The sequence below is a fragment of the Heliconius melpomene genome, chromosome 12 (assembly GCF_056956725.1).
Source record: "Heliconius melpomene rosina isolate 202511_hmr_F chromosome 12, ASM5695672v1, whole genome shotgun sequence".
Classification (NCBI taxonomy): domain Eukaryota; kingdom Metazoa; phylum Arthropoda; class Insecta; order Lepidoptera; family Nymphalidae; genus Heliconius; species Heliconius melpomene.
Window position 1 is genome coordinate 15,879,557 of NC_140400.1, and position 27,716 is coordinate 15,907,272.

At 32.9% G+C, this 27,716-nt stretch overlaps 2 protein-coding genes across 2 annotated transcripts in view; one reads left to right on the top strand and one right to left on the bottom strand.

Moving 5' to 3' along the window:
* Window positions 1-24,396, top strand: part of LOC146534161 (neural cell adhesion molecule L1) — a 55,417-nt gene extending 31,021 nt beyond the window's left edge. The window contains exons 3-7 of the mRNA XM_085194717.1: window positions 1,908-2,019; window positions 12,014-12,204; window positions 13,194-13,323; window positions 15,205-15,345; window positions 18,695-24,396. Coding sequence (XP_085050843.1) covers window positions 1,908-2,019; window positions 12,014-12,204; window positions 13,194-13,323; window positions 15,205-15,345; window positions 18,695-18,852 — 732 coding nt within the window. The 3' untranslated portion in view covers window positions 18,853-24,396. The remainder of the gene's footprint in view (window positions 1-1,907; window positions 2,020-12,013; window positions 12,205-13,193; window positions 13,324-15,204; window positions 15,346-18,694) is intronic.
* LOC146534163 (uncharacterized) lies at window positions 20,865-26,433 on the bottom strand. Its single transcript, XM_085194719.1, has 4 exons — window positions 25,965-26,433; window positions 25,516-25,604; window positions 25,147-25,321; window positions 20,865-24,671 (listed from the first exon to the last, which is right to left on the bottom strand). Exons 1-4 carry the CDS (start codon window positions 26,199-26,201, stop codon window positions 24,645-24,647), a joined length of 528 nt encoding a protein of 175 aa, XP_085050845.1. The 5' UTR covers window positions 26,202-26,433; the 3' UTR covers window positions 20,865-24,644.
* Between the last annotated feature and the right edge of the window lie 1,283 nt (window positions 26,434-27,716).

Consider the following 27,716-nt stretch of genomic DNA (forward strand, 5'->3'; position numbering starts at 1 on the left):
ATTTCATTTTGTGGTACTTGAGTAGAATAAATTATAAGTTACAATAGTTCATTATTATTAACAATGGTTATTCTTATTATAAACTTGCAAGTAGGTATATAAGTATTCTATAAATGTTTTGCAAAAACCTCTTCATTTTCCCCGGGTATTTAAGAACTTTCCTCGGTGGGAGAAAATGTTATTTTTTTAGCTTAATAAATTAAATTAAGACATACCGTTCCCATTAAGACACTTCCATTCCGTTGAATTGTAAAAGTATTGCGTGTTGAGTGGCGTCACTCAACTCAACGCCACACTTTGCCTAGTCATCATAGCAAGAAAAAGAAAATATTTTATTTCCTGGACTAGGAATCGAACTCTCAACCTATCGCTTTTACAGTCGCATGCTTATACGCATCAATAAAAACGTAATAAATATTTATTTTATCCCCATCAATTTTTTATTGTACTAAAGCACCGACAACATATAAAAGACCTAAGCACCGGAAGCGGACCCAAACAAACTATTTGCTAAAAAAATTCCCCAATTGAAATCCTTCGGGATCCGTGTTCCAGTACGGTTGAGCATTTCAAGCGTCCTCGCAACGAGTACCCTTTGTCCTGCGTCACGTAAATAGGCTGTTGCGTCCCTTTTTGACGTGACGCCGGCACGCGGCGTGCCGTCTGTGGTTGCGGAGAAATGGTTTGTCGAGGGTTTTGGTTGAAATGGCTTAATGGGAAAAATTACAAAGTTAAAACGTTTTTGTGTAGTTTTTATGATGAGCTAGATCTCCATGTAGAAAAAAATATTATTTTGCCAATCAAGACATACGGACAAACATACTCATATATCGAAATTAAAGCTATGTCGAAATTTATCTTTTCTAAGAAAAGGTGTGAATGTGAATAATACTACAATAAAAATCAGCTTCACGCTTTATCCCGCACACAGCAGGGTAGGCAGAAGGAACCTAGTGTTGAGACAAAAAACTCAACTAACTATCATTGGGAATTGTCTCAATTAAATGACTTAGAGATTTGAGAACATTCGATTCGCATTGCATGTTGATGGCAAAACCCAATGCCGCGTTTAGTAATGCCAAAACGTTGAAATGTTTCGATCATGTGAAAATCGAACCCACAACCACTGTGAACTTATAGGCAAGTCACTTCCCGATTCCTATTGTACATGAGAAATGTCAGAAGGTGTTTTGGAGTAGTTTCAGCTACCAGAGACGACCATATTGATCGATATTCAAGGCAACGCCACCGCAAGGCCGATGCCTACACAGTATACATATAATTTTATATAGCTATCTGTAAATTATTAACTAAAGTAAATTAAATTTACTACTTTCGCCTGCCAAAATATAACTTTGATTATAAAGATGATTTAAAGTAAGGTAATGCAGGTTTTTATACCTGCATTTTGAACGACAGATAGATAATTCTGGCAATATTTATATATTGTAATTAAACGTAGCAGAACCCAAAGTTGCAACTTTCTCTCGAATGATCTATATTGTAATTATTGTAACCACTAGGCCAGTCGTGGTGCAAGCGCACAAGCGTGTGACTGTAAACGTGACAGGTCGTAGGTTCGATCCTACTCAAGGAAATTAAATATTTAATATTTTCATTTCTTCACTCTAGTATCGAGACAAAGCGCGGCGTTGAGATTCGCCAACTTACCTTACTTGCCTTACTCCGGGAAATATTCTTTAATTCTTTCCTCAAACCTCCTACTTCCTTGGAACAAGACAAAGCACGGCATCAAATGCGCCAATCAACACGTGAAAATCAACATATTGACTAGAAAATTGGATGGTAATTGGAGAATGGTGTACCATAAAACTAGGTTCCTTTTGCCTACCCTGTTATATGCGATACAATGTGAATATTTTTCAAATTTGAATAATTTTTTCCAGTCGGACGGAGGCCTGCTGCTAAAGCAAGTAGACGTAGACGACGAGGGCCTGTACGAGTGTAGCGTGGAGAACGAAACAGCGTACGTTGATAGAGTCAATCTCACAGTGAGAAGTAAGTATTATTTTTATATTATTATAGCTTAGTCAAAAGTTTAGTTAACAGTCTCTTAACGTGTTCGATTTCCACTCGAGGGAATGAAATGTTTATTATTTTCATTGCCTCACCCTGGTCATGAGGCAAAACGCGGTGTTAAGTTCCGTCAATCAACACGCACGCCTTAATAATATATAACTATCCATATTAATACAAAATAACTATGAATATAAACAAATAAACAAAATAATTATTTTCACAACATTTCATGGGTCATGAGATGTTATTTTCATAGCATATGAAACGAAACTGCTTGCACCAAAAAATTTCAACTTGAATTTTTAACAGGCAAAAGTACTGTTCAACTCGGTTTATAAATCTGAAATACGTACCTACATATGTGTTGTTGAAACTGCGCTATGTTTTCGCTACATGAATGAAATAGTTTAATAGCCTATTTTTATTTATTTTCTGGCTGCAATATGATGGTTGTGGGTTCGATTATCATGTGGATAAAATAATTATATTTGTTTCCTGGCCCGTGACTAGAAGAAATCTTAACACATGGTTCTCACCCTGATATACGCTGGAAACAGCGTAAAGCAAAAAAAAATTATACTTAGTACTTACGGATATTTGTACTAGATTAAATGGCTGTCAGTTCAAATTCCACTTTGGCTCCGCTACATGATGAAGAACGGAGTGTCTTTACACTAGGCTAACGCGGCGAAACCTGCTATTTGCGAGACAAAGAGTTAAACTGAAAACTTGACAAATCAGAGTCCTTAAAAGATATTAAGTTAAGAACTGTATCACTTTTCACTATTTCTCTCTGCCTCATCTCAAATACGGTAAAAAAAAATACTTTATTTAAACGATACTCTACACTTGCGACAATAGGTAATGCCTTTTGTGTTTATTATATACCTAGTCGCATTGTCGGCATTGTCCTTCACCTACATGGTTCTAATAGCTGTGGCCAGATATAACGCGAAGTATCAATATTTAGCCTAATTTTGTTATATTGTGAGACCATCGTAGCGGAGCAGCGTAGCGTAAGGTTTGATGTAAATTTGACGTTTGAGATTCGATTCCTATTCAGAAGGTTAGGGAACGTTATAACACTAGGTTCCCTTTATCTATTTTGGTATATGTAAAAATAATTCTATTTAAAATATTACATACATATCACCCAACTACTTGTTGTCTACAGAAAATAAAAAATATATTATTTCTTAAATATACGTTATTGTCGTTACATGTAATACGATACGTAAAATCAACTCGAACAAACAATTTAATGACATTCAGCACAATAATCCCGACTGTAGGAGCAATCTGTTAAATTGGCTTCATTATGGCAACTCTACACTGCCGTGTAACGAGGCTGGATTTATTATTTATTGCTCGACTTCGAATAGCACGCGGTGTTGGGTTCCGCCAGATAATATGTTATGTGTATTAGATAAACAGTAAGTGCAGAACGGAGACTTCTTACTGCGCTAGTTGTGGTTGAAAATATGAATCCCGCATGTAGCAGCGTAGCGTAGAGGAAACCTAGAGTTAACACATTCTGCCGAATTCTGAACGCGTTGCGTTTTGAATGCTGGAAAACTCAACGCCGAATTATGCATACTAGAGCGATGTTATGAAAATAATAAAATATTTAATTTCCTCATTGGGAATCGAACCCACGACCTGTCGTTTACAGGCTTGTACCCAAGCGCCACAATTGATCTCAAAGCACGTATTACGCACATTTGAAATTTCATATTTTTCAAGAATTTCAGTAATCTAGGTTACATGTCTAAGAGAGCATACACGTAGTCACTAGGTACCTACACTGTACATAGTACAGTGCGCACGTACAGTAGTGGAGTCGTGTTGCTGGCATGAAGGTCGCCTAATAACTGTCATTATTCACGTCCACTACGTCCTCCGCGTACCTATACTACACCGGTACATCACAATGTGACTTTAAATAGATAACCATGGTATATACATACTGACATATTTTAAATAGGTAAGATATGTATTACTAAAATATTTATATTTTAAGCATCCCAGCATGATTTGGAAAGTGGCAATATTAAATATTTTAAACTTTTCTTAAATGTTGCCACACATGTTGGAAGGAAGGATAAATGCCATTACAGAAAACGTAAAGATCAAATCCTGCTACGTTCAAATTCTTATACTCTTTTTACATCGACACAAGAGGGAAGAAAATGGAAATATTAAATATTTCGTTTCATCGAGTGAAAAATCGAAGCCACAACCGTTTACACAGACTGGCCTCATAATAAAATAATTACATAACTTCTAGATCTATTTAAAAGTTACTGTTTGAGAGAAGCAACTACCTAAGTTTCCATATTTTAAAATCTTCTTATAAAGAATTTTGAATTTGGTTAGATAGTATATTTTCAAACGTTGCAGAAAACAAAGCAATAAAGCTTAGCGACTTACTTTTATTATGAGCCCCTTTCAGAAGAAATGACCAGTTCCAAAGTAGAGTATCTTCTTTGCACATACCCTGCGTGGTCAAGCGCGAATGTCACCTGCCTACAGGGGGTTTAATATCTATTTGAAAAAGGAAAGAACGAAACATAAACGCTCCTAACTTTTGATTGTTAACATAGATGTTTATTTTTTTAGTCCAAGGAACTGTAGATCTGACAGACGTATTCACAATAGAGTAATGCATTCCGATTAAAATATCCGATTCCGTTATTTCTTTCACGCTTTTTCCTTTTGTACGGAACCCTATATATCTAATATGTAAAATGAACATTGACTTTGGTATTTATTTTCATAAATTTCCTGTGCCATGAAAGGCTTTAACAAAACTTACGCAATTTGGAGCTTTAAAGCTGAATCTTATTACTCGCTTGTCACAAGATCGACAAAATGAGATACAATTTCCGCACCATCTTCAAAATAATGAGATGCCCTGATTTCTTAAATTTACAAAGAGATTTGGCTATGACACAGCTGAACTGCAGACTCAACACCATGATGAAATATTTGTTCTCAAAAAAAAGGTTAAATTGTTTCTGTTGGGTAAACAAAGCACGGCGTTAGGTTGCGGCATGCTATGTCTTAAAGGACGATGAAAGCTACATAGAAAACCAACGTGACATATCACACTCTTCTACTCTATCGTGTTGGTAATTTTGTTGGGGGTTATTTCACTCCGGTTGTCAGAATGGGGAGTGTCTTAACACTAGGTTAGCTCTATGAAGGAAAAGAAAAGCTTCTTTTTTTATTCAGCTAACTTACCAAGTGCGAGTGGTGCGTCATATTAGAAAAAATTATAAAATCTTTTTTTTTATATCTTAAATATTTCTTATAGTTGCGTTCACAATATCAAAAGTTTTATATTAAAAACAATTTCCAAGCTGCATTGTAAAGTTTGTTATATATTAGATCCCTCTACGGGCTAGGATTACAGTGTTTTTATATTGTGGAACATAAAAAGTTTTCGCTGAGCTTCCAACAGGCTGGCTGTCTATCTACCGCGAACATTTGTTTAAATATAAAGAAAATTATATTAAATTATAATTGGAGAAAATTTTGTTGTCTAAGAAATAATTTAAACATCGACAATTTGGAAACAGTAGGTAACGCAATCAAAGTTCGATAAACAAATGATATAAAATTCTCAAATTTCTTGTAAAATGCTTAAATGATAGGAAGAAAAGTTTTATTACAAAAACGTAAACGTACGCACTGTATGGTATATACCTATATAGAGGGAACCTAGCGATGAAGCATTCCGTCTCCCACGCCAATTTTCGTGAGAATGCCTTTAAGAGTGGCGAACTCAACGTCGCGCTTTCTTAGCAAAAAATGAAGACAATACATTCCCCCGAGGGGAAATTGAACCCACAACCGCCTTATTTACAGACGCTCTGCCGCTGCACCACGGTGGTCTCCTCGGTACTTTTATTATATGCTAATAAGCCTTATATTTGTATTTTATTTTTCACATATAACTCCCTAGGTTCGCAAGAAAATGCCACGCTTGACCCTAACAACGTACTCTCGACTTAATACGAGTCTATTTATGGCGGTTCAACAGTTTTTAAGACACTTTAGCTTTATTTTCTTTTTCCTGGGAAAACATAATAGTTCTTCATTATTCTAAGTACTTTAATATATTATTTAGTCGTCAACAACAACAACTATATTTAAATAACGATTTATTAAGTACATGAATATTACCTTAACAAACTTAAGTAATAAATAAGTATTGGACCGCTAGTATAATATATACACAACTAAAGTTAAACCAAATCTAAATAGCATAAAGTATTAATATCGTTTCCGGTTACAAAAAGCAAAGGGCCGAGGTAGCGTTAGATGCGGGCGGCCTTCGTTATCTAAAGACATTGTCAGCAAATGTCGATTACAGATTGTACAAACTTTTTAATTATCTAACTCGACGGTTGCGGGTTCATTTAAATTAAATTATCAAATGAGAACAGTTAAGTAAATTATATTTAATTGTAGATATTTAAGAGTATGTACGTTATATATTTTTACGTATAACACTTTTTTTAACTTCACGCTGAATCCTGCAAATGCAGAAGGAACATGGAAGTCTAATATTAAAACACATAAATTAAGGTTCTTTAATTTTCGTTCGTTCTTTAATTACAACATATTGCGTGATGAATCCCTTACTAACCCGTCGGATCTTCAGGCATTCTGCTGCCAAAGTGGAAATAGTGAGAATAACTTGGACAATTCGGAAGGGAGAAAGAGAAGACCTCTCTGTCGGCATCAAACCCATAAACATCTCTTTTATAGTCGAAAACTACCCCTTTGCACCACGATGGTCTTAAAAGTACTTATTTACTTAAGCATGTTATTACAGGTATTACAGCCAAAGGCTTAATTAGAAACATTTAAACTAAAATAATTACAAACAATTATCTAAGTTTGTTGTGATATCAACAGGAAAACAATGCTTCTGCTAATTATAGTTGTTTCTTGAATTATAGTCATTAAAATCTCCATCTTGATATGTTCTAAAGATAGGTACACGTTTTGATATATTTTACCGGATGTGCATCGCAAGAGTTACAACGTGAAAGATTTATATAATACGATCTAGTGGATTCGATCCCCACTCGACGGAATATATAATTTTCATTTACTTACACTGGTAAGACGAATAGCAATGGAATGTTCTACTAATTAACACATTAAGTGAACGAACAAGTGAGTTCAAATAAATAGAAAATCTGTTTTTTTCCAAGTTAACTCCAAGTCTTGTTGCAAAATGTGATTGAAACAGAATAGCGAAACATCTTCAATTGCTTTTCTCGCGGTCTTGAGAGGACATGTAAATCCTTCATTCGAGTCCCGCAAATCACGCAGATCCCTCGCTCTCGAACCCTCAACATACAGAACTGGGAAATTATGCGCGATCTCGGAATACCGAAATCTGGGCATTGCAAGATTGGAAAGCTTAGTTGTATATCTCAATAAATGAAGAACTACTGTATGATAACGACTAAAGAAAAGAATACTTACCGTACTTACTTTACGAATTTTACGTAATAATTCTCAAAGAGCTTACCTCTATACGAATTAAATGATGTTATAAACGTTAATTGTACTAATCCCAACAGCCAATTAGTGGTTTTAATGAGGTATTCATAATTCCCCACAGAGGCCATCCCTAGCTTTACGGATGAATAATACATATCTCGTGGCCGAATAATTTACAGCTGCGGTGCCTTGCTGTCTACCTGTATATATAGTGGAATTAATTATTATTTAGTTTTTTTTTCTTTTTACGGTTAATATAACCGTATTAAAAATCCTAGGTCATGTTAAAATCTAGTTACATTACTAAGACATTTCCTTCTCTACTTTCCGCTTAATTTTCAAAACATTGTATGTCAAGTGGCGGAAATTAACGCCACGCTTTGTCTCGTTACCAAAGGGAGAAAATTTAAATAAATCAATCTTCCCGTTGACAATCGCAATCACAAAGATGGCCACTATATAAGTATTATAAGATACAAAATAATATACAGTTGTATTTTTACAAGTAGTCTTTACTCTCGACAATGTTGAGAAATGAACAATATGAGCAAATGTATGTATGTACTCGTAGCTAGGTACGTGCTCGTATGTGCAATAACATTTTGTTTACAGCACGAGTACCTACAATAGAGATGCCACAGTGCATAGTCTCGTTGTGTACAAATGCAATATGTATTCATATGAAGATAAACAATCGCGCCGCCATTCTACGAAATTAAATTATCTTGGCCTTTAGTTTTCTGCCTACTTCTACGAAATGCAAATAAAAACATTCTAGTAGATTAAATAATATAGTAGTTGTAACAACTACTATACACAACTAAGTTTGCGTGGAATATAAAGTGTTAAGTCCCGTTTTTCCCGTTCCCGTAAGAATTTTTGACAACCCAAAGAACTATGTAGGTTTACATTTTCTATCCAATTTTCGAGATATGGTGGTTGAGTGGCGGAATACAACGCCGCACATTGAGTAACGGGGAATTGAGAATCGAATCCGTCGCGTTTTTAGTCACATACTGCGCCGCCGAATTCTAATTGCCTCTAGTAGCTTCATAAGCAAAAAAGAAATGCTCGAATAATATCCTTGGTTATAAGTAAAAAATAACCGTAATCCTGAGGAATGAGCAAAAACTTCTCGCCTCAAAATCGCTGTTAATATAGACGTCTTATCTACAACCCCTACAACCCCTACAACCCCTTGGCAATCATGGAGCCTTTAAGGAAGGGTCTCAGTGTGTCACACGACAAGAAAGATAAATGAGTTCCATTGAATACAAGACACACTTCTCGGAAAATGTTCAAACCACGGAGAAATGTTCTTCTTCATGATGTATTATGGACTTGAATGGAACTTGAGAGTGATAGATTTATAGTTTATTCTTATTATAGTCTTGTGTTTTATACCTCCGTACTATCTCTATTGATATTATAAACCGGAAGTTTGTTTGGTTGGACGCGGTTATCTCAACTATTTATTCGAAATAATATTTTTTTCTTGCATATCTTATAGGTGTTGGTGAAATTACACATATTATTACTGCTTCACGCTGTATTCCGCATGCATAACAGGGTAGGCACAGGAAATCTGGGAGCAAACCAATCTTATATTTAAACACAAAAGAGTCTAGTCATAAAAATTTGCAAGTAAAACTATAAAAATGCAATTCGCAAAAACTAGTATTAAATACAACCCACTTTAAAGGATTTGGATCGCGTTAGTTGCATTAAATATTAAATACTGACGCTTGATATACTCGTATTGCATTTCCCGGCGGTTACGGAGATTGAACTGACATTTATTTACTTGTAGCTTTAGTTACTTAGAAATTTAAAAATCGACAAGCTGACAGCGTCTAACTCTTACGCAGTGGTTGTTAGTTCAATCCACACTGGTTCACTCCACTTAAACTATTATTTTGAAGCTTTTGTACGAAAAAAGTGTGAGTTGCGTCTCAAACACATTTTACTTAAAAATAAAATATTTTAGTTAATTCATATTACATTAACTACATCGTTGACATTCTTCATCTGGTCCCATTTCTAAACTGGCTGAAAGTAGAAAGTGGAGAATGGATTGCTATGTTATCAAAGTGACTCTTACCCTACCACGCAAAAATGTATGCGAATAAATATTGGACATCTAAATATGTATAATCATCCAATACGTAGTCGTAGTTAATCTATTTCCTTCACAATTTCCGTATGTCGTTAGCTTCGTATTAGATGCAAATGTCCCAGTTAACCGTCCCCAGTTCCATAATGAATTGGTTACCACTGTTGCAGTATGGAATATGTACAGTAAAAGCGTGATTTTTCTAATTCCTTTTGCAAACGATTTATTTTAGATGTTCATGGCATAGCGACACAGCGTTTAAGTGGCAAACCCGCTACATTCCCACTCAGGGGAATGAATTTTTATTTCCTCGCTCTAGGTAGACGACGAAGCACGGCGTTTAGTTCCACCGTTTAATATTCATTATCGCGAAATTTACATGAAAAGTGGAGAACATAGTGTCTTAACACTAAATTCTCACCATCTACTACTATATCTGAGATATTACTACACAAGCATATTTATCTAAGTACACGAAAACTAAAAAGAGGCTCCCAACTTTTGAAGACTGCCACATTGTCATTGTTAATTATTTTGTCACTCTTCGCTTTGTGTGCAGATTTTGCGGTCGTTCTCGTTAGCTTTAATTACTGCTTGCCTCAAAACATCTGCTGGCACAATTGAATTACTCTAAAAATGTTTGCCCTATCAGTTGAGATGTGTCTAAATTGCAAAGTTTAGGAGTTGCGATGGGTGTTTCTTTGATAGGTTCGTATTAAAAATGGGTATACATATATGTTTTAAATTCCAAGTTTTTTTAGCGTCACGCTGTATACCGCATACGGCAGGTTAGGTTCGGTAGAGGGAGCTTAGTGCTTAAACACTCCGTTCCCCTTTTCTCACCGAATTCTGGAGGCAATGTGCATTGAGTATCGGAAGTCTACACCGCGATTTGTCTCGACACCAGAACGAAGAAAATTTTGACTCCCACTCGGAGTAATGATCTATTTTGTTTATTCTTTCTGGTATCAAGATAAAACGCGGTTTCGTTTTTTGCCACTCAACACATAATATCTCGAAACTTCTCATTTTCCTGTTGGTAATTAGTTGAGCGATAAAAAGAAATTTTCCTATATGTTAAATTAATTGCTAGTTTAAAACTTTTTATGATAAAAAGACGTTCGCAATATTTTACCGAATTTTCGAGGTATTGAGTGGAACTCAACGCCGTGGTACGTCGACGAGAGCGATTAAATGACAGTAAATTAAATATTATTTATTCCCCTGAGTGAGAACCCACTACCATCGCGAATACAGATAGACGATATCCTACTGCGACCTCAATATCACTAAGCTGAAAATCATAAAAAAACATATTACATTTTTTGTACTGAGCTAAATGGCCATTCATATAAAATACATGCCATGGTATCTAATGAGTTTTACCCAAACCGCTCATTTGCAAAGCAACCATAATTTAAATATATCTAAATTTAGGCTAATTTTCGTTCTTTCATATACCTACATATGAGGTTTTGACCTGATTTTGGTGGTGTAGGGCCCCAGTTAGGACTTATTATGGCACGCTAAATCGCGGTGCTTAATTCCGCCACTCTACACGCAATGTCTCGAGTTCGTGTGGTAAGTTGGTGGAGAACGGCCACCCAATTTTAGAGACATTTCGTGTTGAGTGGCGGAACTTAACATAGCGTTTTGTCTTTTTACGAGAGATGGAAATTGATCTCAGAACCGCGTTTACCATCAGTCGCTGTGCCTCTAATAATTAATAATTTTTCAAACTGCGCAACTTTAATTTCTCCAAAAGAAACAAACTTTATACTCGTATAATGAAAATGAATCTTAAACATGATTGTTACTTAAGCAGTAAAGGCGCGACCTCGTTTCGCTAAGGTTTCAGCGACCCAATATTTTGTTGTACACAAACGCCAGTTTGTCATCTTTTCAAAGTAATTTCTTAATGTTTAATTTTTCAGTAAATCTTTAAAAAAATCTTGTACAAATTTTAATATGCTTTTAATAAGCTTTAGTGTTTATAATTAAGTTGTAATTAAGACCTCATGGCGTAATCACTTGGTGGATTGAAATGTTTTCATTTCTCTCCTCTAGTAGCAAGACGAAGCGCAGCGTTGAGTTCTGTCAAACAACATGCAAAAGTCTCTAAAATAAGCCTTAAAATGTAAAATACCGTTTTTTCCGTTCTCGTTTCTCTCTCTCACGTTTCCAATAAATAAATCGTCGCGCTTAACGTACCTACATACCAATCTTCAATGTTCTAAGTCCAGTGACCAGTAATGGAAGTGTTTTATATATTTTGATATATAGGTGTTAATGCCAATAGATATATGACATCTAACATAAACATTTCCTTGTCCACAGCGGAACCTCCTCCATTGGTAAACGTGACGGTCCACGCGTCCACAATACTGGCCATCATACTATGGAACGTGGCTGCGGACGGCGGTCATCCCATAATGGACTTCACAGCGCAGTACCGCTCAGCTGCGCCCATCAACGGCACCCTGGAGGCGTGGAAACCCATCAGTCCTAACCATATTAGTCCTAATTCGGTAAAGTTGTGTAATTCTAATTATATATTTATTTCATTTAGTAATTAATATTAAGATTCTTTAGGGAAACTAAGAACCTAGTGTTAGCCCGTTTTCCTTTGCGCCTACTCTGCTATGTGACTCATAGAGTTGGTGACATTTGAAATGTTAGAACTGGTAACATTTAAATAACTTTACAGACACATAAATCTGTCAAAGTTGCGTGATACTTTGCGAAAAGTGTTTTTAGATGTCACGCTACCTCTAGCTTTTATAGGTAGCCTTATTTTTTTTTATATATGCATTTGTGTTTGTGGTAGAGTCGTAAATAACCATGTAATATTTGAATAACCGCGAATAATAAATAGTATTAGAGTATTTCATTTTTAAGAATATCATTAAATTGAGGCCAGGCCAGATAAAAAAAAGATTTCTAGATTTAGTTAAAACGAAACTAAAGAAAACATAATAAAAATATTAATTTTTTTCCACGCTCTATCATCGTAGAATGAAATACAGTTTTTACTTAACCAAAGTTCGCGGCGCAGTCCCGGCGCGCGGCTTACGTGAGTCGTTAGTGTAACTAACGTTCGTTAGTTAGCAAGAGGTTGGCATTGTCTTATTTTTCAATTATAACTCGGTTTTGCGTGTATTTAATGATTTTGTGGATGCAATTGCGAGTTTAACCAAAGAAAATGTGTTCTCTAATATTATAACAATATACTGAGTATACCATTGACTTTGAAAAGAGCAACTCTTGAGTTTCTTGCCGGCTCTTCTCAGCAGAACTGCCTTCCGAACCGGTGGTAGCTTTTTGTCTATATGTTCATTCGACAATTCAAAAGTGCTTGTCAAGTCGCTCAATTTGATCACAAGAGTTTTGAGTCGCACAATCGCTCAATTTGAATAAAGAATATTTTGAATTTGAATAAAGCTGAAGAGTTTGTCTATGTTCTCTATAAATTAAATTAATATAAATTCTAAATGCAACAAACTATCGTGCATTACAGAGGCAAATAGACGTGTACCACCTGGAGCCGAACGCGTCGTACTGGTTCAGAGTGTGGGCCAACAACGTCCTTGGGCCCGGACCGCCCGTGGAAGTGCTCGCCACCACGCTATACAGCGATCAGGAAGCAGGTGCGTTTGGGAAAAAAATTATGAAAATGGGCAAGTGCGAGTCGGATTCGGCCACGTTATAGTTTTTCTTGGGATAAATTCTGTGATATATATATTTTTTTTTCTTTCCCTTATCTGTGCTTCAAGAGACTATATCTGCATATATTTGGTATAAATTTCAGCTAGGATCTTAAGAAAATTGTTTTGACAGACTTTTACGATTATCTTGTAGATTGGTCGATACCCACTTTCAGCCCAATTTTCGAGACATTGTTTGTATGGTGGAAAAACTCAACGCCTCTCAATCTCCCAACGCGACTAAACGAAAATAATGTTAAATATAATCACCATTAAGAAATAATTAAGAACTAACCGTGCCAATTAAACATTATAGACACTAACACGCTGTACCTACTGACTAGATAGCAACTGATCTTCTTAACAAACAATAGCGGGTCGCAAGTCACTAAGCGTATTAAAGTTAGCCGGCTTCGGTCGTTCGTGTAGCGTTTGAACTCGATTACCTTCGTTTGTTTGCATTGTCCAATCATTTCTATTGAACTCGTCCCTAGAATAGAATCTGGGATGGATTCTTTTGTTAGGTTACTGTGATACGGTTTTTTTTTGTTGTAGTTGTTGCGAACTGATGGGATGGATTGGGAGAATGGAGTGATTTTTCGTTGAAATATCTGTTTTAAGTTAGTGCGGGTTCTGGGGCTTCGATTCCCACTTAATATTTTGAGGATTCCCTCTTAATTTTATGAGGATGTGAAATATTTAATTTTTCCTCACTCTGGTATCGAGACAAAGCTCGGCGTTGAACGTCTTAACACTAGATTCCCTCTGCTTACCCTGCTACATGCGGGATACAGGTGAAGCTGATAATAAATTGATCTTCACTAGGAAGAATTAATTATTTTTATTTTCCTGAACTGGGAGATGAGGTGCGATATTGAGCTCCGCCTCTAACATGCAGTTTCTCTGGTTAAGGTTTCTCAGATTTAAGGTGGAAAGTGGAGAGTCTTAACATTAGGTTCTTTCGGTCTATCCTGCTACATGCAGTCCTACTGTCATAAAGCGTGACGATAAAAATATCTCTATTGTACGCTACAAAATGAGGAAAATATATATGAACATAAAAAAAATATTACAGCTAAATACTATAAATAAACTTAACTCGTAATTTTACATGTAATTAACATTCTCATATTTAATGCCCCCATACGTATATTTTTTTATTTAAAAAAAATCATTTTCTCGTTTTACCCCACTTTTGAACATAAAAATATTATATTGTAAAATTAGTTTTAAATTTAATTATTCAAATGTTTAGGTAATTATGAGATGATACTTATTTATTAAACACGATGGTTGCTAGTCAGATACCCCGTCGCGCCGTGAGAGAATGAATCAACTTTATTTCCCGCCCTAGTAAAAGGAACTGCGACGCTGTTTGAGCTCCACTTGGAAAAAGCCGTGTTGTAGTACTATTTTCTCTCGGAAAAGACGATAGAAAAAAAATATGCTATATAAAGCATAAAGTTAAAATAAAAATCTTTTTTTTTATATAAATTTTCATTTACGAAACGAGGAAAATATGTGAACATAAAAAACGTGCTATGTTATTATGTTTACAATGTCACACGTAATAAATGTTACTTTGCATTTTTAATATCCCACATAGGTTTATTTTATTCCATTGTTTGAAAAATCATCACCTGAACGAGAAAATGAAAATGTTTAATAATAATCCATTCTCCTAAGCAAGTGTTGGAGCGAACGAAACGTAAGCGAATCCGAACCCACAATCGTCGTATTTACACGCTGTTCGACTGCGCCATGACGGCACACCTACAAGTACAAAATATACTTACATACTATTATTAAATAAATTATCCACAGAACTGTACAAGCACTTCCTAGAAGGCGCGGAGACTTTTGACACTCGCACGTGGGTGGCAGCGGTTTGCGTAGTGATGGGCACTCTTGCCGTCCTAGCGGCGGGTACATGCGCTGTCCTGTGCCGCGAGTGGCGGAGATCAGGTGAGCCCTAGCTACCGACCTCGCGGCCCAATTTGCCCCGTCTGTACTTTCTGTTTCACTGACGGGTTTTGGGACCGCGAAAATTATTGAAAAATCTATTTAAACATGTATATGGGACTATATAACTATTATTTTGTATTGACTTGATATTATTGTAAAATTGTATTATTATGCTGGATTTCACTATGGTTGCAGGTGTTAATACTAGAAGTGTATTTTTGTATGGGTTGATATTATGTAGGTACAGTTATTATTAATGGGGTAATATTGATCATCAGGGTTGTACCTATCTAAATTTATTTAAATTATATGTTTCAATTGGCGATTTTTTTATTATATTTAAAATTCCAATTACTAAATGTCTAAGACCTGCAATCAAGACTAAAATAGTGAAAAATATTAATTTTAGCTCTAATATATCTTTAATATCATAATATATTTAATATCATATGTAAGACGATATGAAATATAAGATGTACTTTAAAAGAATTTTCGTCTGAACTAATTATACAGCATAAGACAGTGATATGGAAGTTAAATTCGCTATGAATATTTGCGCGAATTTGACTTCTGTACCACAAACAGATATCATGAGATGTCGATATGAATAAACATTGCCTTTTATTAGCATTATCTCAAAGTAGACTAGGTATAGTGGGGTCTTTTTAACTAAAGATAATGACTATATCTATATTAGTTTTGAGATCCTTAGAGCAAAATGGCCTAACCAAAGTTATCGTATTTAAAATCTAATTTAAAAATATCTTACTTAGTATTTTTCACAAGAGCACATTTGAATTTACCATGCTAAGTTTAATGCTAAAAATGTTAAAAAATGAATAATTAAAATTAAATAGATATCAATTTTTTTTTATAGTTTGTTAACTAAGAAGTCAATCTTATGATTGCAAAAAAAACACGAATATTACTATTTAAATTTATTATACTAAACAAATTAAAACATTCTTATAAATTTCATAGGTTAGTGAAGCTATAGTGCAAAAAAATAGATTTTCCTTTCAAATTGAAAGCAATATTTTTATTAGATACTTTAGAGCCTTATTAGATATTTTAATATGTTATAATATAGTATAGTGATATAGTAAACTTTAAACACGTAATTGACACTCTGCTTTAATAACGACTATAATTATTATAAATATAATAATAATATTAGTAAATAATTATCAATTTACAAACATTTATCTTCTACTTTATATAAAAAAACTACTTAAAGTGCCAATAATAAAAACACACAAAAAGACAATTTTACGTAGTACTAAGTAGAGTTTATATAAAAATAAAAAATATAAAAAGAAGTTTACGTAGCTTTGTTGCGGTATTGTAAAAGAGGTGCTACGCGTTTTTAGTATAATGTAAGAAAATACCAAAAAAGCAATACAAAATGTAATTTTATCAGGTAATTAAATATGCAATATAATTATGATAAAGTCTAAAGAACTCTATATATACATATATTTTGTTTACTTATACTTTAATTTTAAAACAATAACTTTTAAATTCTATTCTGTTATTTCAAAACCCTTGTTTTTACCTAAAACAATTTTATATTTGTTTATATATGTATTTTAGTTTATAATAAATTTTCTTTAGACTTTACTATTAAAGTTAACGGACCAAAGCAACAAACTTGGCGTCAATTATAACGTTTGGATTTGAAAGTAATTAGTAGAGAGATATAGTTGGAGGATTTATCTCATTAGTTACTACAAGGGATATATTCTTATAGATATTAGTTTTGGTAGAAGCTTGAAGCAAGAAAGCTAGGCCAGGTGATAGTGTAGATTTTTAAATACATTAAATAAAATAGCTTTTAGAAATTTAAAATAGCTTAGAAGCCACCGTGGCGCGGTGGCAGAAGGATGTGACAGTAAGGCGAACGTTGTGGGTTCGATGCCCACTCGAGGGAATGAATTGCGAGAAAATGCGAAAGGCAACAGAGCGAAAGCCCGGTGTTGAGATCCGCCACTCAACGCGCAATGTCTTGAAAAATTCAACAGAAAGTTGAGAACGAACTGTCTTAACAGTAGGTTCCCTCTGCCTAAGCTTTTATTTTTTTTTTCATATCTAATAAAAGCTGTAAATTCTGATTTCTAGTAGAACTAGTGATAGAAGAGCTTTCCTTATTATGTATACGATGAATTCTTGCCAAAACGCTTTTATTTATTTATCATCCACGTGTTTGACTGTTTGATTGAGTAATTTTGATTCCCTAAAAAATACATTCCAAAATTTTGACTTTATAGTATAAAAATTAGATATTGTTCGAAGTAACCCTTAAATATAGAAGGGCTTATTAGATATAAAGTTTTTTTTCTCAATTCATATTCCCTATTTTCATATTGAATAGAATGCCTTTCCATATGAGCATATATTCTTATGACTAGGACCACTTAATATTCTTGGACCACTTGTAAACACTAGACTTTTCTACTTTCGCACCATAAATAATCTTTTAGTGGTTAAACCAAAGAAGCAAATAATGCAAATATTATAATAGTTAGATAAAATAAGGTTAAATATACATAAGAATATTAAATATAAAGTACATAAAAACGATCAATAAAATGTAAATATTGAGACAGGATAACGTGAGAATTAAAATATACCTTGAATGACGTGTTTTATATATACCTTAACGTTGTTTCTAATACTTGATTAATATTTTTATTTTCACATATTCGTTGAAATATAAGCAAACGTAAGCCTACTTATGGTTTAGGTGCAGGGTTTTATTTTTGCTGATTGACCTTTGCATCGGGTAAAACGAGAGAAAAGTACCATGCATGAATAAATCTGTGCTAAACTCTAGGGTAGGGTTCACTTGTTCTAAAAATATAAAATATATGAAGTTATTAAATAACATTAAAATGCTAAAGTTATCCTACAATTTTAAAATAAAATTTTATTTGATTGACTGACATGTAATTGAAACTTGCTCTTAGAAAATTTTGCTTCATCGCCTTAGTTGTAACATCTTTAGTAGTTAACTATATTGGCCAACTTCAAACTGGAGGTTCGCGAAACGACTAAGAGTGAGTTGTCAAAAATATTTTATCTACTCGCATGTTTTGCATAATCTCTAATGATAATTATTAAGCTACATTTATTCATTTTTATTCATTCGAAATTTTTCTTCTTTCCCTTCTATCGCACTCGCTTGGAACGCACGCTTGGACTGCGGGGCTGCACACTAACAAACAATCACACTTACACATGGTGATGGTATGTATTAACCCGAGAACATTTTATTAACTACTTTTACCCCCTTTGGATCGAATTTTACCCATTTGACTTTGTTACCTATGTTATTTCATACCAATAACAGAATATTCAGAGGAGCAAGATGTAATAGAATTAGTGCCTAATATCATTTTAAATCCGGGATTCATGGAATCGGATCCCGTGAGGCCAAGGGAAACTTATGCTGCGTCCATCATCAAGTCGACGGAGTGTCCAGGTCCTGGAAAACCTCGGCGTGTCTGATTCTCGTCTATACTGAACCTTAGAATATTCTATCTTACCGATTCAGGGCTGTTATCATGATCGTAAGTGTACCGGAAAAAGGTTTGACAGCTAAGCTTCGCAAGGCCATGATGCTTAAATTTTTAAAAATTGTGCTCAAATCTAAATACGTATCAGTAATAGATTTTAGTGGCTTGGGTCGTTTTGAAACTCGATTCCATCTTAAATATTACTTGCAATTTACCAATATATACGCAGTTTTTAGAAGTTTTAAATTGATGGAAGGCAATATCATATGTCCTAATGAATAATGTGACAGGCAATTGGCCCAAGGGTAACCGTGGACATATCAAGTGCTACGTAAAGATTATTTTGTAATATTGAATGGGAACGATAGAATATTCTATAGTTTGTAATGTTAGCTATTGCGCTCGACGTTTGATCGAATTAAAAATAAAAGATTTTTTTTTCAAAGTTCACTGTTTCGCAAACTATTGTCGGAAGTGGAACTTTGAGAAAACAGACTATTAAGAGTAGATAGCTCTAACTACAGAGAGAGATTACATTTAATGTATAAGAAAATCGAGTTTTAAGTATTGGTATTGCCACTGCAAAATGCTAAAATTGGCAGTTTTAGCACGGTTGAGTTCTACACAATTTCTTTACAAGAAATAATGCTTGCGTTTACTTTTGATAAAGACTTTTACACCATTACGGCGTCGAAGGCTGACACTGGCTTGGTCGTTTTTGACAGTGGCACCGCCAATACCTATGTAATTTTGAATAATATTGCTTACCGTTCAAAATGAATTGTTAATGTTACTAGCTATAATAAATCGTAATTTAATTATTTATTTTTGCAATAATATATTGTATATGTATCATATTTTTGTAAATAGATCTCAGATAATTAATAAGAGACGCGAAAAGACACGTTTTTATTTTATTTTCAATTGTGATTTTTATACTGTGATTATTTTCTTCCAAATGTACGATCGTTCACGCTTGGTCTTCGGATAAATGGTAGATCTTTCTGAAATAGGCGTAGATTATTAAAATATAGGTCTGTTGAGACTGTTACACGATTATCATATAATGCTTAGGGTAATATAGACATAGATTTTTAATCGTGTTTTATAAGGGCGCTTAGGACGAGCTTCCCCTGCCCAGTGTGTGTTAGCCCTAAGGAGCACAGCTTACAAAAAGCAAAAGCGATATTACCAAATGACAATATGGTAGTAAATAGATAAATGTTGCAAGTAGATTTATTAAGACACCTGAAGGCAATGAAGCGTATAATATAAATTTTGTATTGATATATTGATTTGTCATGTAAAATTTGAAAATAATAAATAACAGCTGTATTAAAATATTTTTCACATACAGTTTTATTTGGTAATATATCTTATACAAATAAAAATATTGTAGCAATATTGTGTTGAATACGAAAAAAGAAGCTAAATTACACAGTATTTGTAATAAAATTACTTGAGACAACCTTTCACATATCATTACATACTTACGAGATCAATTACAATTTATATGACAAATCAATATGTTTCTGAATTTTATTAAAATTAATGTAAGTAGAGCAAATGGATTATAATGTTGTTATCGATTTGAAGAGCAGTTTATTTTTGTATACACGGTGTATGCATATCAGGAACGCCTTAGAATGAAAGAGTATATAAATATGTGTTTTAAAATCTTCACTTTCAATTTGCGCCATTGGAACGTATGTATCTATCTAGTCAGCTATAAATTAATATTTTGTATATCATAACATTAATATAAAAAATAAAATTGTTGTTATAAGTCCCGCTATGGAGTAAACTTCTCATCCCTCCTTTGTCCTTGCTCATTGCCTTTTTGTGTGCTCACCTACTTCTTGCCTTTGAAATCCTTTCCAAATATGATCTTACGATTGCTGCCATCGGTATATCTAATTGTTTTACATTTTATACTAAATTTAATATTTTCTTATTAATAAAATCTTTGTAAATATTGGTATCGTGAATTCAATTATGCGTAATAGGACATCAATCGTAACCAATAAAGTTGCTTGACAATCCTGTACCTTCCGCTAGGCTCGCTCTCGGCCGTATAGACTAATGCAATTATCTGTCCGTCGTGTTATGTCAATTATGTGTTTGATTCTTGTCATGTGTGTGCACAGCTTACTGAGTCTCACGTGTTTTATAGTTAACATATAGTATAAGTATTTCATGATCTTCCTGAAACTGATAGAAGCTTTGACAAAGTGTAAATATTCAAATGGACAACTCGCTTCTTGTGGATTATGCTGATTCTTATGATAAAGTAAGGCAGTTCTATGTAGTCATTTTCGTGTATTTATGCAGTTCTTTCGATTCTTTAATTGACTATGTTTATTAACTCTTGCCAATCTGTATTTGCTTCCAATTAAACTGTACTATACTTATTGTTTCTCCTTTTATTGAGTAAAAAATAATAATAATAATGATATTACATTGCTGTGACTTTATAAAAGATATTTTTTGCTAACTAATCCAAATTATATGAAACGTTATGTATTAATACTGTTTGCTACGAAATAGCGTTCCGCAGTTTATTTTTACAATGTTTATAGCGAGTTATTGTAACTTTAGTGATAGTGGGGTTGTATTAGGTTAGACGATGTACGCTAGCTGTAGACGGCACGTAGGCTAGGACAGATCGAGAATCAAGACTGGGGTAAGCGTGGTATCGATTGACTTTACGGGGGTAAAGGTGGTATCAATGTATGGTAGCTTTGCTTTGTGTTTGTTATGTTTAATTAGCTTTAAATTTTTGTGTATATATCATTATTTATTTATTTATATGAATAATTTTAAGTACAATAATTTTAATTATTACAGTTTTAGATATAGTCTGTATTATTTAATTTCACACACAATTTTGATTTTTTTTAAACTACGCAATAAAAATACCTGTTAGTATTTTTTTGTTTATACATATGTATTTTTTTTTCAATTCTATTTGTCAATGTTTTAATTTAGAAACAGGTAAGTGCAGCTTGAATGTGTAGTGTAGATGTAGCACAGATTTATCGCTTTGTTTTGATTTATTTTATTGTGCCGTTGCGTTTTGCTTTTTTTAATAAAAAAATTTAACAAAGGCAATTATTTTTTATATTTATAGATATATGTATGTTATTAATAAAACATATTTTTATTTATAATACAATTATTCCTATATTACACGTTATTCTGTCTCATTTAATTTTCAATGTTGTTTTTTCTGTTGTAAATGTCAAAATGTGATTATTTTAACTGTGTGTTTTTTGTTTTTAAAATATTTTTATTTAAATTTTTTGGTTGATGAGTATAAAAATTATAATTGTAATTACATATTTTTCAAAGCAATAACTTAAATTTCATTGTAATAGAATATTAGTTCAACTTATATTTATTTTTGTATAAAATGCAGCTATGTTATATGTGGACATAATATATAAATAAATATAAACTATTTTACTAGTTTTACTTCTTTAAAAGAAAATGAATGAATAAAAGTAATAATTATGCATTTTTTTAGTCTTTAATATTTTTTTTGGTCTAAAAATATTATGTTCTCAATAATTTCACCAAGCCCATGTTTAAATATAAATCATTTACTTTATATTAAAGTAATTTCATAGGTTAAGGTCGCCTTTGAAAGCACGTCCATGGTGTAGGGCAGCGAATCTAATTAATTTGCCAATGTATCTACATTTAAGATGTGTTACCAATATATTTTATTAATTGGCAATATTTTTCTATATTAAGTAATTTTAAGGTTAACTTTAAGTTGGTCTGAGAGGAAAGACAGAATACTTTTGGCTCTTTTAATTATAAAAAAAGACAACAGCGCCATCTAGTGATGTATTTGGACATACTTCTTTTTAATATCTTTGTTTTTCTCTACTTTATATATAAAATTTGAGTATTTTTGTTACTCTTATTTACATATATTTTAATTAATTTATCTATAAATAATACGTTATTAAAGGTAAAAATATAATAATTAATATTATAGCTGTCTTTCTTCATCTGATCGTCCTATCTTAAGTGAAACAGTAACCGACAGTATGCGAGTGTAGTTTAAACAAAAACGCTTTACATGTTAATAAAATTATATTATCACGATTTTCATACAATGTTGTTATATCACTCACAATAATATTCATTACAAATATTATGAAGCCGTCGCGGCGCAGTGGACCAGCGTCTGGCTGTAAACACGACGATATGCTATTCCTAATAAATATAATATTACACACTACAACCACAATTTATTGTAACATAAATTAGAAAGTCACTTAATCGATTTCAAATAACAACTTTTTAAATCGAAAATCAATATTCTTGTAAGGAGCCTCCGCTATTTTCAATACTGTTATGATTATAACTTTTATTTGCTGTGTTTTAAGTAATAACTGATGTAATATCTGGGGCACCACTTAACCTTAAGATATTATCACTCCGAGTAGCATTTTATCTATTTCTTCAATATTTTTTATTGTTAACAATATATTTCTTGGCAATAAAAAAAGATGAAGAGATGAAGAAATTGGCTTCCCTTTATCCTGAGCAGAGATATTCCAGTGCAGCAGTAAGATGAATCGAGGTCTGCTGAGTTTCCTCTACGAAATGTGAACCCTTGCTACTGGGAATATTAGCCCTGCACGTTCACTGCGCATTTTGTATTTTCTTTTACTGGCTTTGTTTATTTCCCTTCCAGACATATTAATTAGATATATTGTTACAAAAGAAAAATTATCTAAAATAAAAAAAAACTTTGAAAACACAGTTTTAAAGATACTGGTGATGATGACCCCTGGAGGCGAAAGAGGTATTGGGTTCCCTCCACTGAAATGCTGAATAGGGCATAGTGTGAATCTATTATTAATTTATCTTAAACTTTATTAATATTTGCAATGAATATTATGTAAAAATTCCAACAGATTAATAATATTTTTTTAATATCTGATGATTATTCAATGTCATATCAATGACAGACTGAAAATGTGATTCAAAAAGAAACGAATAATTAATTAATGTGTTTGTATGATTTGTATAAATAAAATGAAATCCCATTCCAAATTTGTATGTGCAATAACTTAATTATATTTTACTTGTGTTGTTCGTTGTATTTACCAGCAAAATTATATTTTTCTTCAATATAATAAAAATATAAGTACTTAATTTGTTATTAAAAAACATTGTTATTTTTTTTTAGAAACATATTTGTTTTGTTATTATAAATTAATTATGACGTAGACTCAATTATATGATACCTTATATATTGTATTTCTAAGCATCGGAAATAAAATAAGTTTAATTTTAAAATGCTTTATTTCATTTATCTAAAAAGTTAAGTAACATTCAAACATTGTCTTTTAAAATAACGACAGCATTTCAAAATTTGTAATATTTGATGATTGAATAATAAAATTTTGCTGGTATTCTATTATTATTGTAAACTAAATTGTGGACGATGCCATAGTTTTTACCTGTTATTGTGATGTTGGAAATCATTCCCATTAAAAATACATTTTACACAAAATATATGTTGTTTTATTCCAACCTACTACTAAAATAAAGTTAAATAATTCTTCTCTTTGTTCTATATAAAATTGATACAATAAATAGAAGAAAGAATTTTTAGCTATTTTTCACAATGGTAAGCATTTGTTTTTTATAATAAGCTATTTGTACTATCTAATTTTTTAAACAATAACTGAAACCAAAAATATATATATTCAAATTAAATAGAATTTCTTATAAAAATTATAATTATATAAAAAATATTGTTTAGGAAGCGACGTCCGAGTCCGAATCCTGGAAAGAAAATATTCCGATATAAAATTTTAATTATATGGGGGATCAGCATTTCACTGAGATATTTGTTAAGAATAATTATTTACATTTCCCTGCCCTTAACTCTTAACAGGAAGTTCTCTCTGTCTATCCTGCTATATACAGATAAATGGTGAAGCTAAAATAAATGAGGGGACTTAAAAAATCCCCACCAGACTTATATAAATAATCAATTAAATATTTTCTATATAAAATACTTATTTTGCCGCCCTAGAACTCCTATGCACATTTTATTCTATTTTAAAACATTAATTAAATTAGGTAGGTATGTTTTATGGAGCTGTTTTCATGTTACTTATTTATTTACTAAATATAGACACTAGAATCTATACATAATTATATTGTTCACTATAAATAAATGCTTTTACGCCGAGTGAAAATCGAACAAAGTCGTCGGTTTTACGTTTTACGCCTCCAAGACTACCCAAAATAATACCTTTAAATCAGCATTGTTTAAAGCATCTTCCAAAAGTATCAAGCCCGGGTCGTCAGGAGAGAAGACACGACATTCTTCCTCGAAAAACCTCTCCATCTTCAACTTCAGTTCCTCATTGTATGTGTGCTTCGCTAAGTAGATATTTTCAGTACTCTCAGATGGCGTGTCTTTAAAACTAATAATAAATATATGAATTATAAATAATTTTACTTAATTTAAAAGAACTTGATGCATGTATTTAGTCTACTCGCTACCCCGAGTTGGATCGAATCCTCAAACATCGTGTTAGTAGACCCTGACCCTACTTCCACGGTATCACTATCTCTTCTGATGCATTTCTACTTCGTACTACTTCATTATTATAAATACCTATTCAAAGAGTCCAAGTACCCTGGAGGAAACGCTGCAATAGATGATCTCATCTGCACCCACGGATCGCTAAAGCTTCGGCTTTTTAACTGAAATATAAAGAAATTGTATTTTAAATAAAGTATAGATACTAAATGTAATACAGTAACAAACTACTAAAGCCCAATGAAGTTTGTGAATGTCAGAAAAAAAATATGAATAAATTCATTATTATATAAAATGAATATAGAATGTATAATTAATAAAATAATTATTTTAATAATGAAAAAAAACATTCATGCTATTACATGATTTTTTTATAAAATACAGGACAACCAATTTACTTCAACAATATTACTTTCATCATGACTATACGACCAAATTCGAATATTACTACTGACATTAAATCACATAAATGTCTTTTCACTGCAAATATAATCACTTCTAAATCAAAAACAAAATATACGTACACGTCTGTATCTTTCATAGTCAATTTCTGAATCAGTCATGGCTCTAGACAAAGCCAAGCTGGACTCTGAGCTGGTGGTCTTCACTTCCAACTCCTCGCTGGCTGAAGGAATACTATCTTCCAAATCTTCTTCACACCACACACAATGATTGAGGGGAATTTCAGGTATATCTAAGTCGTTTACCATTAGAGATCTCATTTTTGGTACATTTTCGAGAACAGAACGGAACATGTTCATTTTAAATTTACTACACTATAAATGTTTATCGTAGCGTTTGGCGCCCCGTTTTCTCTGGCTTTTCCGCTACTAAGGCATACGAAAATGGCTTTATTTTTTAAAAAAAGGAAAAATACACGCAAAAAAAGTTATTATAGAGCACATAAAACTTCCAACAAAAATTTCGCTGACAAGATTTAAATCTGCGCCCCTTTTATATCACTTTGAATTTACCTACAGTAAGTAAAAAATAAGTTAAAACATTATAAAAATGAAGAACTCTCGTGGCGTACGAGAACTGTAAACGCCACAGATTGTAGTTTCCATTCTCTCTCGAGGAAATTAAATAATTAACATTTTCATTTCTTCGCTTTGGTGTCAAGGCAAAGTACGGCGCAGAGTTCCGCCTCTTAACACTCAATGCCTCCACAAGGAAAATGGGAAAGGCAGTGTTTTCCTCTAGCATGCTAAAAAGAAAAAAAAAGGCACTTCTAACTTAGAAAGTGTTACATGAAATCTCTGCGGTATTATCATTTAAAATTAAACTTTTCAAAGTCCTCAAAATGTCCGCAAGATCTAGATCAATTTGATAGTGCGACTGGATAATTCTCATTTAAATCCAGTTTCTATTAAAGTCTACCTAAGTGAATTTGAATATGACCCATATCAATGTATGTAAGTAACTATGTAAAATGTTTTTAAGAGTATTTACTAAATTTTTTTTTTGGTATAATTTTAATATAAAAAATATGAATGATGATGAAAAAAAGTTAAGAACGAGGCCTTAGATCGAGGCCGTGGTGGCGCAGAAGCGTCGCAAACGTGACGGCTGAGAGTTTGATTCCCGCTCCGGGAATGAATTATTTATTTTCCTACAACGGTAACAAGAGAAAGCGCAGAACTTCATCGGGTTTATTTAAAATGTTTAATTTTGCCCACTCTGCTAATTACTGGAACCTACGTTGAGTTCCGTCACCCAACCCGCAATGTTTTATATTTTAATTTTTATATTCAAATGAATAATTGTTAAATTTCGTGCCAGCTCTTTCAGTATTATAAGCAGAACTGCCTTTAGAGTAGTTTTGAGCCAAAAGTGACTTATGTTCTACGATTTAAACTTACTTGTAAAGCTCTATTTGTATAAAACCTATTTGATTTCGACACCAATGGGAATATATGGGCTAGACCGCCGCCTATACAGAAAGAATTGAAAAATAATTCAAGTAAATTTGCAAAATGTTTTACCATAACATCGTTAATGGTACAAAATAAATATAGTACCTAGTATTCACGCGGTCTAGAAGACAAAACGCAGCGTTAAGTTCCGATATTCAACACACAATATAACTTAACTGGCCGAATAGTGAAAAGGCAGTTAAGGCCCATCACCATTTTCTATACACTTTACAAAATACTAAAAATATATAATTTTAACTACTTAAATAACCAAGTTTCCTTCTGAGTACGAAACGTCCAGAGTTCACGACCTCTACACGTTATAACCACTCCGCTCCAGAAAAAGCTGTTCATTACGTA

Coding starts and splice junctions, on each gene's coding strand:
- LOC146534163 (XM_085194719.1), bottom strand. CDS start 26,201: ATGAACATGTTCCGTTCTGTTCTCGAAAATGTACCAAAAATGAGATCT. Junction 25,322..25,515: donor TACTTGGACTCTTTGAATAG/GTATTTATAATA, acceptor ATTTATTATTAG/TTTTAAAGACACGCCATCTG. Junction 24,672..25,146: donor TAAACAATGCTGATTTAAAG/GTATTATTTTGG, acceptor TTTTCTTTCCAG/GATTCGGACTCGGACGTCGC.